The sequence below is a fragment of the Siniperca chuatsi genome, linkage group LG22, assembly GCF_020085105.1.
Source record: "Siniperca chuatsi isolate FFG_IHB_CAS linkage group LG22, ASM2008510v1, whole genome shotgun sequence".
NCBI classification, from domain to species: Eukaryota; Metazoa; Chordata; class Actinopteri; order Centrarchiformes; family Sinipercidae; genus Siniperca; species Siniperca chuatsi.
In genome coordinates, this window is record NC_058063.1 from 239,254 (window position 1) to 251,264 (window position 12,011).

General features: G+C 38.9%; 1 protein-coding gene across 3 annotated transcripts in view; it reads right to left on the reverse strand.

The window, feature by feature from the left end:
• ap1s1 (adaptor related protein complex 1 subunit sigma 1) overlaps positions 1–11,239 on the reverse strand; it is a 29,146-nt gene extending 17,907 nt beyond the window's left edge. The window contains exons 1-2 of one of the 3 annotated variants that reach the window (XM_044183423.1): positions 11,015–11,236; positions 5,881–6,059 (exon numbers count right to left, since the gene is read on the reverse strand). In XM_044183423.1, coding sequence (XP_044039358.1) covers positions 5,881–6,059; positions 11,015–11,017 — 182 coding nt within the window. In that variant the 5' untranslated portion in view covers positions 11,018–11,236. Of the gene's footprint in view, positions 1–5,880; positions 6,060–8,074; positions 8,392–11,014 lie in introns of those variants that run through there. The other 2 variants (XM_044183424.1, XM_044183425.1) reach the window with 2 other exon arrangements.
• Positions 11,240–12,011: the final 772 nt, after the last annotated feature.

Genomic DNA, 12,011 nt, shown 5'->3' on the forward strand with positions numbered 1-12,011 from the left:
ACCGAAAAAATTCAGGCAATGCCACTCCCCGAAAACACATTTTCATGCGCAATGAGTGCACTGGCAGAGTGCATGCAGATAGGTAGATAGACAGGCAGGTAGAGTAGCCAATTATTTCATTCGTGCCAAATTAAATGATTAGGTGGCTTATTACAGGCCTGTGACAGCCACAGATACCAGCTTTTTTTCATTTTTTTTTTCAGAGCATCTGATTCATTGATTGCTGTCGGGATGTAAGGAAAATTTTAACAATTAAAATTAAAAATGCTTCTGAAATACATTCCCTACCCTAGCTTTAAGGGCCTTTTTATAATATTATGAAAGTACGAACCAAGGTCAGAACCAAATTTAAATTTTTTTTTAAATTTTTAACAATTAATTATTAATTAAAATCTGTTGATTGATTAATGGACTACTTGTTGCAGCGCTACTCTCAACTCATATCTGATAACAAGGCAAGAACTGAACACTTACTAAACAGTGGATGCGAGAGGCCAATTCAATTTATTTAGATAGCGCCAATTTATAACTGAAGTTATCTCATTGCACTTTTCCTATAGAGCTGGTCTACACCGTACTCATAATATTTACAGAGACCCAACTATTCCCACAAAGAGCAAGCACTTGGCGACAGGAAAAAATTCCTTTTAAGTGGTAAAAGAAGCTCATGAAGTCGTTAGTACTGAGGGCTATAGGAATACATGGCTCAATAGAGCTGTGACTCTCTTTCAGCCTGGCTACAGTACTGAAAAGAAACCTGGGATTGTTCTTATTTTCCTCTATTAATGATGAGTAGTAGGCTGCTCTGGCATTAAGGAGGGCTTTCCTATATGTTTTAAGACTAAGATCTTGCCAAGCTAAATGAGATTCTTCCAGACTGTTGGATCGGATAAATAATGGTCCAATAAAAAAGGATTCTGTGGAAAGACTATTAAGTGTTCAATTTCAATGCCATATAACAGAACAAGGTTGAGGGTGTGGTTAAAACAGTGAGTGGGTTTATGTACACTCTGACAGAAGCCAATCAGATCTAATAATCAGATAAATGGATCATAAATCGACGTCCACATGAATATTGAAATCATCTACAATAATTACTTTCTGTTTTAAGGATTTATCTTGAATAAGGACCAGAACAACAATAACAAATAAAATTGGCTGTCGTGTTTTCCAGGTTGGGTGTGAAAGACTAAGAACAAGGCTTTCGAATGAGTTATAATTTAGTTTAGGTTTAGGGTTAATTATAGGCTTGAGTTGAGATAGCTGCAACTCCACCGCCTCGACTGGTGCCTCAAGGAATGGGAGTATTAACATGACTGGACGGAACGGATTCATATTCTTCATGATCCAGCCAGGTTTCAGTAAGACAAAATAAGTCAATATAATAATCTGATATTAAAATCGTTCATGAGTACAGCTTTAGATGACAGAGATCTGATGTTTAAGAGTCCATATTTAATTCTCCCATTTTGTTGTGCTATTTCAGCTGTGGTCATTTTTATTTAGGTTTTTATGTATAACTTGTCTTCTGTTAACTTTTGATTTAATTAATTTAAGTGGTCGGGGAGCAGACACCGTCACTGAAGAGTTTTGGGTGGGTAACTAACTGCTCTGGAAGCGCGTAGGACTGCAACTCTGCCTTCCCTGTCTCAACTCTAGGTTGTCATGGTTTAGGTCCACTAATAAAACTCGGCCAGATGTCTAGATAGTCCACATTTGCCATATTTCTTTTGTTTTTTTTAAAACCAGCCAGGCTTGGAAAAGAAGGGTTAACAGGAGGTTTCTGATGAACAGCAGTGCTTCTATTACAAGTGCAGTGTTCCCTCAGTCACTGCTAGAAATCCCTCTGTGCTCAACTCATCACCCACCCACGCGCAGGCTGGTTCGGTTCTCCTTTGTTTTGTTTTGTTTTTCCACCTCTACATTCTGCTCACAGTAATGAGCCTCGACACACTGTGTGTGTGTGTGTGTGTGTGTGTGCGTGCGTGTGTGTGTGGGGTTAGATCAATGAGGGTAGAATGCTAGGTCTCACACTTTCCATCCACCTAAACTCTAATGCTGATCAGCCCATATACTGACAGACATGAACTTTTATTGGTATGTGTGAGGTGAACTAAAGTAAAGAGTAGACACACTATCAGCTGCTTTATTGTTATCTGGAAATGAGTTCATCACTGATCAAAACGGAAAAAAAAAAGATTAAAGAAAATACAGGTATATATTTGACTTGGCTAGGGATGTCTTGCCTGACATTAAAACCGAGCAGCCTTTGAGTTGAAAAGTAGTTTTCCACCCCAGTAGTAACAAACCCAGTGGGGTTTTCCCCCCCCCAGGGCTGCCCCCTAAACATTAATGACCCAAATCATCAGTTGTAAAGCCCTGAAGTCTAATCTCATTTTGTCAGTTGAATAGCTGCACATTTATTTTATTTTTTTAAACTGCGTCATTGTATACAGAGCAACTCAGAATCAGAAATAATTTATTGATCCCCGAGGGGAAACTCTTTCGTTACAGCTGCTCACTATCATGTCAATGCACACAGGAATAGAGTACTAATACAATAGAAACAGAAATAATAATAATAAGTCCGCAATGAGACAATTATTTCTAGTAAGAAATAACAGATGTGCAAATCAAAATATGATACACTGTAATACAGCTAAGATAAATTAAGTACAAATGTGGATTTACAGGTTGATAAGTATAGTACGGTATAATACAATGTAATAATATAAGTAATAAGTAATAGTGCAATAATGAGTACTGTCAAGTTAAGTGTAGCAGATTAACCAGATTATTAGACGGTGGATATTGATATACAACCAGCTCCTTAGACTTTGTCGCATTGAGCTGCAGATGGTTCTGCTCACACCATGAGACAAAGTTCCTCACCACAGCCCTGTACTTAGTCTCATCACTACTGCTGATACATCCCACCACAGCAGAGTCATCAAAAAACTTCTGAAGGTGGTAGGACTCTGCGTGGTGGCTGAAGTCTGTGGTCTGAGAGAGGACAGTCCCCTGAGGGGCCCCAGTGTTGCTGACCACGTTGTCCGACACACAGTGCTGCAGACGCACATGCTGTGGTCTGCCAGTCAGGTAGTCCACAATCCAGGACACGAGGGGGGCATCCACCTGCATCGCTGCCAGCTTCTGGGTGTAGATGCGTTCAGCAGGAAGATGATGGCGTCCTCAACTCCAAGCAGGGGCTGGTAGGCGAACTGATGGGGGTCCAGGAGGGGTCTTGTTTGCCTTGTTTGAGTGGAGTGGGGGGGATGTAAACAGCCCGAACAATGGCATGTGAGAATTCCCGTGGCACATAATATGGCCGGAGTCCCACAACTAACAGTTCAATGTCCGTGCTACAGATACTCAGCTTGATAGTAACGTGACCAGGGTTACACCATCTGTTGGTGACCAGAACAGCAAGCCCGCTGCCTTTCCGCTTATCGCTCCTGGTGTGATCCCTGTCGGCCCGAACAGTCTGAAAGCCATCGATGGAAACGTTGTGATCCAGGATATCCTGGTGTAGCCATGTCTCTGAGAAGCACATCAAACTACACTCAAGGAACTCCGTCTGACTCCGGGCTAATGACGTTAGCTCGTCCATTTTATTCGCCAGTGATCTCACGTTGCCCATTGCAAGAGAACGCAGACACGGCTTAAAACCGTGGTTTCTGCTACAAGCTTGGAAAGGGAGGGTGAGGCGATCTGTATTCAAATGGTTGCAATCTGCAATTTCATCACTAGATGCCACTAAATCCTACACACTGGACCTTTTTAAGTTATACCATTACACACTATTTTACCTTCAACAGATTGCTCACCAGAATTAAGTGAAAAAATATTGACTAAATCTAAGAATCTGCACAGAGAAAAAAAATGTATATGTGTGTAATTCCTTTCCTTTTCTTTGGCAGATACAAACATTTAAATGGCTGCTCTCCAGACAAGCAAGAGGACAGAGGGAGACGGGAAGGGGAGGTCAGCCAGTGGAGCTGGCCCTTACTGAGGAACACGAGTTGCGTGACTGGTATGGATCTAAGACTGAGGCTATTAGCTCATGTTTGCTGTCGGTCAGATAAATTTAAAACTGGTGTTGTTCATAGTAGGTCAGATAAATTTAAAGCTGCTCTTTTTGTGTCCACATCAGCATGTTCAGACTCAGGATAACAGCATACCAGGCTAGTCTTGTCTCAAAATCGTAATGCAGGGCAGCGCGATTCCTTTCTCGTTTCTGGTTCAGCTTCACGCTGGTGAAGTCAGCTAAACTACTTTTGAACCAGACACTGGCACCGCCTGCTCCTCCCCTACTTCCATCTAGTGTGATCAACACTTGACTTGAAAACTAAATAGCTGCACTATTATTACCAAAGTCCAGCATTTACAATGATCTTCTAACTTTTTTTGCAGTTGGTCTATACACAACACACACATGCAGGTGTCATGAATAGAGCTAAAACAATTCATCAATTAGTCGACAGAAAATTAAATCGCCAACTATTTTGACAACCAATTACTCATTTCTTAAATTTTCCATGCTAAAGCGGCAAACATTTACTGGTTCTAGCTTCTACAATATGAGGGTTTGATACTTTATTGTCATGTATGATATTAAATCGAACATCTCTGGGTCTTGAACATTTTTCACTATTTCAAAGACAATACGATTAATCATGAAAACAATTTCCAATTTAATTAATAATGAAAATAATTGGCTGCAGCCCTAGTCATGAATATACAAGTTATTAGAAAATAAATTATCAATATCTAGTATCATCATCTCTTCCTGCTGCCATAGCAGTGCAAAATATCTTGTATTTTACTACATGTATTTTGGTCAAGTACAAATACATGTAGTTATAAAAAGCTATTTTTATTTCACAGTCCTTGGTCATCCGTGACTAAATATAGACTAGTAGAAGACATGCCATGTTGTATTTCCAACACACAAGGTTACAAGGAACACCTGAATGCAACAATACACTGGGATAGATGGAATGAGTGCATGATGCTAATGTATGATGACATGATACTTTCTCTTGTTGGCTAACTTGTGACGTGTGTCCTAATTAATTAGGACTACTCTAACTAGTCAAAGAATCTGAATTTCTGGTCTAGACTGTGGGCTGACTGGCAGGTTGTTTGGTTAGATTACTGGTAGGACAGTTGTGTTGATTATCAACTGTTTATTTATTTTGGACTCAAACAATCTTTTTATTGAAACTTGTAATATGGGTATAGTTGGGTGCCTAGGCTATTTATAATTTCCAAAATTCTAAACATTTGGTTTTGGTGCAGCCCTAATAGAAAACTATTAAGTTTCCTTTCTATTGGCGTAATGATGAATACAATTCATAACATTCATTGATCAATACATATATGTTTTGTGTATTTTATGGATATTTTTTATTTATTTAGAGATATTTAAAAAGGACAAGAACCACAGAAAAATAATTATTACCTATAACTGCACCATAGTCAAAAGGAATTCATGCATCATACACATAGCCTGGAGCTATAGATTGAAACTGACATTCACATTCAGCCTGTCATTTTATATAAACACTAGTGTGCATTAATATTTGATAGGTTTTTTCATGACGGCACACCTCATTGACATTTCATAAGCTGGCCAAACATCTAAATGAAACTCATTTGCTCTAATTTGCTCTCTGTAAGCCAGTATCTGTAATATTTACACTCAGCCAATGATGAGAAAAAGAAAGTGAAAATGGTGTAAAAAGAGAACCATATTAAATAAAGTACCTCACTAAAGAATTACTGACATGGACACTTCTGGAAGACACTTCAGGCTGCCCAGCAGAAATTAGGGCAACATTATGACTTTATTATGAGTTTATGATTTAGCATTTTTACCTTTTATAGACAATCTTGAGGTCCTTCCATTCTAGGAAGCTGCACATCTTTGGTTTGCGGGCGAGCACTATCTGCATCAGCTCCCTGACCATCTTCTTCTTATCGCGCTCAGCTGTGGCTGTGTACCACTTCTGCAGCCGCAGCTTTCCTTGCCGGCTGAACAGCAGCATGAAACGCATCTACACACAGACAGGGACGGAAACAATTCAAAACAAGGGAAAGAACCGAGACAAGAAAGCATTAATGACAGGGGGTTTTATAAACATTCCATGTTGATGTATCTGCCAATAACTGAGAAAATGTGATCAGTATTATTAGTCCAATAAAAGGAATTTCAAACAATGACTACAACTGATGGTAAAGAAGTTGTGTTATTTTTCATTGTTCATCCCATGCAGGGTTTTTCCTGCATAGAGACATTTTTGGCGTCCTCCAAAGAGGTTTTAGCTCGCTAGTCTTTGACTTACATCAGTCAACTCTCCTCTCATCCAAAGCCGCTAATATTTTACCACACATGCGGCTGGCGCAAGAAGCCAGCTAAGCTGCATTGTCTTGACTGGTCCTGAATGCTCCGCTGTGAAGCTAGCGCTAATGAGAGAGAGGACTTCCTGTGATCTCATAAAATAAAAGCAGTTTTATTGCACCCCTCGCTTATTTCCAGTAGGTGAGAATGCATCTGAAACTGAAAAATAAAAAGGTACGGGGTTTTCTTCTCTTCCCAGCACAGTCCAGACGGTGAAAAGCTAACTTAACTTACTTAAATAACGTTACAAGTCTAGAGAAAACGTGATAAATCATCTGATCGCTCTGATTACTCTACCCGTGGCTTGCAGCTCCAAAATGTATTTTGGAAAATCTCCGGTTTAAGGCTATTTTATTGACATTAGCCTGACTCGTAGCTGCTAACTAGCTAGCTTCCACTCTGCTAACCAGAGGTGGAAGAAGTATTCAGGTCCATTACTTAAGCAAAAGTACTAATACCAATTTTGAAAAATACTCCACAAGTAAAAGTTATTCTAAACCTTACTAAAGGTAAAAGTATGCCAAAATGTAATTAAAGTACTCATTGCGCAGTAAAATGGTACCTGTCAGTGTTTTACTATTATATATGATGTTTTTGGATTAATATTACTGCTGCATTAATGTGTACAGTCTCCGAAATTAACATTTTGACTTGACGACGTGACATTGCCATAGTGGACCGGTGTGTGTATTAGACGCTTTGTCATGATACCGGGTTGCAGCAGCAGACCGGTGGCAAGTGATAGTTTAGCAGAGTATGTGATGTCCGGTACAGTAAACTAATACTAAATAGCGAAACTAGTAGCGCTTAGTTGGTCAGTTTCATGGCAGTTTAGAGGCGAGTAAAAATACATATGGTATGTGTGTGCGCGTGTGTCAAACTCGGACAAAGACAACAGAGGGCAAAAGCAGCGAGCCCGTAAATGACGCCAACATGCAGTAGAGACTCTCAGCATAGATTGTTATTACATGACTGTTTTGGTACAAACATTTACCTAGCCTTCTGAAATTATTCGCCAAACGGAAAATCTACCAGCAGTTGGTGGGTGTTAATTTCGGACCCTGAATGTGTATGTTGCATTTTACGCCTGTTTAAGGTTGTGCTAATTTTAACTACTTTATATATTTTTGGTGGGTAGTTTAATGTACAGCGGGGTTGGAAATTAGCACCTGCCACCCGCCAAATGCGGGTGATTTTGCTCAACCTACCAGCCACAGTGTCGGGTGAATGAAAGTAGCATAACAGAGATTTGTGACAATCCACAACGTAGATTGAATAGCAAGTCTGCTTGTTTCACTCGGACACTTTAACGACAAGACAGAAAGACAATGTGGGGTTTTATCGCAGGGTTTCACATTTAAGGTGTGTTGATTGATTACCAGTGTCATCGAATGCACTGTGTAACATGCAAAAAAACCAAGGATACCACCTTAAAAGTTGCCGGTAGCCTTTGAGTGGCACGCTGTAGCGAACTAACGTTAACCTTATACTAACAGAGATGAAAATGCAGCAAAACATCCTTTCATTCATGATTCACTCTTCTAACGGTTTATTTGTAATGCATTTGCAAAGAATCAACTTGGTCAGCTTGTGCTGCATCCACAATGCCTGCAGGAAATGAAAGTTTGCTTACCGGTAGATCTGTTTACATAGCCTATTAGATGAGCTTACCTCCGCGTGCACTGCAACTTTTCCTCAGAATGGATGTTCCCAATGCAGCTTCATTTGCTCGGCAGACGTAAGTAAATAAAAGAATTCAAAACACAAACTACTTGTGTTCATTCGCCTGTAAGTTATTGGTTTATGCCACTAATTACAACCTTCCATGGTATCGCCTAATACTACTTAGCTAGATGTTTGGCTGACTGCCACGTAATATTCTCAACATGATGAAACTGACTACTGTCAGTCGTGTGGTCAGTATAACTGATTAATGTATGTAAACTCGCCACCGTAGGAACAGCGGTTACATAACCTTTGAAACGAGTCACAACTTAACCGTAGGCGTGCACGCATGTGCGTACGTCATAGGTGCGCTCCGGTACTTGAACAAATAGCATTACACCTACTATGTGTGTGTATGAGAGAGGAAGCGAGAGAGAGAAAATAGAGTTTATCAGTATTTTCCTTAAGAGTTTAAATATTTACCTTACGAAATAAAATTGCCTATTGGAATATTGTAGGTCTTGTTTTATTATTTTTCACATGCTGTTACACACTGCCGGTGTTATGACGATTTATGCTGCCTTGTCGAAACATTCTACCTTATATTTCCAGTTGGGTAGCCTATATTTCATAAATATATAACTCTCACAGTATTATGACGTCTTTATTTACGTTTATGATTACAAACAGGGGTAATGTACTGGAAGAATATGGGGAGTATATTTTGATACTCTATTATAATATCTTTATGTAAGATTTCAGAGGTAGCGTATTTCAATAGACCAATATCCCCTGTCAAATGCTCCCACTACAGAATAATTTTATATTACACCACTACTGACTCCATGTATACTATAGGAATATGGAGAGCATGTTGAAATACTATAATATCTCTATTTAAGATTTCAGGGAGATTGTGGGCCATGTGCAGAGCCGCTGAGCAGCACATCTCAATAGGTAGCACATATTGACAGAACACCAGTTAAAAACAAGAAAGTGGCTGGTAAAAAATTGTGTGGACGTTAGATTTTGTAATCCTCCAGCCACAGTGGCAGGTGGACAAAAGTATACAAATAGTTAATTTCCAACACTGTCTACAGCATACTTGTATCATATTCTACAAGATCATCATATGTTTGCACTATTTGAGAATTTACGGCATATCTTATTCTAGAGAAAATGTGTATATCAAGATATATATAGTATGTAGCGGCATATTAGCCTAAAAATTTCGAGAAGCCATATTACCCACAACTGTATGCGGACCGATCATGCATAGTGTCATACGTAAATCATCCCCCAAAGGCCCATTCTGAGCCAGGAAAAACCCTGGCATGGCAGTGCTGAATATCACCTAGTGCAAACGTGAATGAGAAATAGAGAACAGAGTTGTGATGAATAATAATCAAGCCAATGATGGGGTTCTGCGATCTGATGATCTATACAGTGAGACAATATAAAGATATTGCCATACTGCTTATTACGTGGTTTGTCTCCATTTAATATCTTTGGTTGTATTGGACCGTTGTAGGCAGTGTTGCAAATAACTGAGCAGGACTGATTTAAGGCAATATTGTATTTTTATATAATTCCATATCAATGAGATTAAGTACCACAAATTCTCAAATGCTGGCTTGGGACAGACATTAACAGAGTCGTGTCATATTCATCACTGTACTGCTCCTTGTTTCTCTTTTTGACACTAGTATTGTTTTCATTAACTAATTAGTTCCAATCACTTTAACTCCATCAAACAAAAATGTTTCACATTAAAAGCCTTCCAAAGGGAAGAGTCTCTCCCTTAACAGCAAAGAAAGGGGAAAGAACCTTGAAAACAGCAAAGTAAAAGTTATTGGAAAGAATTTGTAAAATAAAACTCAGAAGATTTACAGTACCATGTATATTGATGGTGACCTATCACCATTTCCAAGCTAATGATCATTAAATAGTGGTTTTGCCTTTATCGAGTTGTTTGTTTTAATTAAATTATCCATGTCTTCATCAATCAACTTAGCATGTGAGTGCAGATTCTTCAGTCCAAATAACTTTATCAAGTCTGTATTTAATTTTTGTGAGTACAACGCCTCATAGAAAACATTGTGAACAAAGTGATTATTGAAAATTATGTTTGTGACATAATAATTACAATGGCATTAAGTTGTGCCCTCTTCATTATATATTTCTCTAGACATTCTGAACAGAGCTGCTGGATATCTTTAGCTGGGACCCAAGAGGAAAATTCTATAACAGAATTGGAAGACATTGAAAATTTTGAAGGGATCTTTCAATGTAATTTTCAAAATCTTTTTTTACTGGAAGTTGTGTTTGCATGATTATTCATAATGGATATAGTGTTATATTTTGGAAGGAGGTTAGATTTATGCATTGTTCAAATCACAATTTATAAAAACTTACTAAAAGAAAAAAAAGGTTGATTAATAGCTTTAGCCTACTGGTTTTTTTTGTCTTTGCTGTAGAAATGTTTAGTCATTTTTCGCGGACAGTTATGTTATCTTCACCGTTTCACCTCTTCTATAGTACAAGTAGACAAGCTAGTAAATTACAGAACTAGCCTAGTGACACCTTTGGCTGTCTTCATCAATCACATGACCCTCGCCTTGCAGGCCGTCAAATGTCTCCCATACAGCTGATTATCACTGTTTATCATGCTCAATTTTAACATTACTGAATGGCATTAAGACACATCTACATAAACAGTTACATACGGGCCATACGCTGATTGAAAGAGCTACAGTGTGTCAGATAGACAGCACTATTTCACACCTTATGCTGTTATACGGCCTGTTAGCTTGCAGGCAATGCTGACAGAAGCCATTTGAAGAAAGCGCAGGTGGACACTTCCTGAAATTATACACCTTGCTAGCTTAATGTTAGCATTAGCTTAGTGCCTAGGCTTTTTTAAGTGAAAGAGAAGCAGTAACTTACCATTTTGTCGGATTTTTTAAGCTACTGCAACGTTATAAACGAATTCTGGGTAACGTCTACACTTCCCGGTCCAACGTAAGTGAATATACCGCAGCTAACGTTGACAGTCCATGTCTGTGTCAGATACTGTTACACAGAAACTAAAGTGAACCATGGATGTATAAAGAGAACTGGATACCGCGTCGGAGGCGGGGCTCCGTTCATGAAGCCAAAAAAGTGAGTAGGGTACCGCTGTAGACCGAGAGACTTTAAATGGGCGGTGTAACTGTCAATCATTTTTTAATTTGGCCAATCAGAGGCTTACAATCCTGTCAATCAAAAACTAATCTCACCAATAAGCAGCCTGAACCAGTTGTCAATCAGTTTTGTCATAGGGAGAGTGGGGGAGGTTCGACACGAAGAAGCAACGTTTCCGTGCTTCTCAACTATATTTATCGACTTTATTTCTAAAAAGTGACTAGTGACACATTTAGCGGCTAATACAGACCATCAGGGAAAAGGCGAGAAATATATTAAAATATAGTATATTGTAATTTTTTCCCATGCATACTGGCTCTTCTGCCAACAGTGTCTCTCTTCCTCTCCTCTTGCGCTGTGCGCACGCAGTTAGTGTGTGGCTTGTTGGTCAGGCTGCTTCACTCTTTCTCTGCGGATCTCTGGATTAGGATGTTATAACTTGTAAATATGTAAATACTTCGTTTGTGCTTCTCTCTTACTCTTTATCTCTGGATTAAGATGTTACTACATGTTGTAAATATGTAAATTGTTCGTTTGATGTTCTCCCTTCCTTTGTAGATTTTTTTTTTTTTTTTTACATTTTTACTTAAAATACATGATGACCTTGTAGTGAGTTTGTGATTATTTGGCCAAAGATTTCTCTACGTTTTATATGTCTTAAATTAAGGCGATCTCTCCTTCGCTGCACTAAGCTGTATGCAAATGATGCGTGATGACGTCATCAATATGCAAATTAGCGCACGGCATCATCTGGCGACTT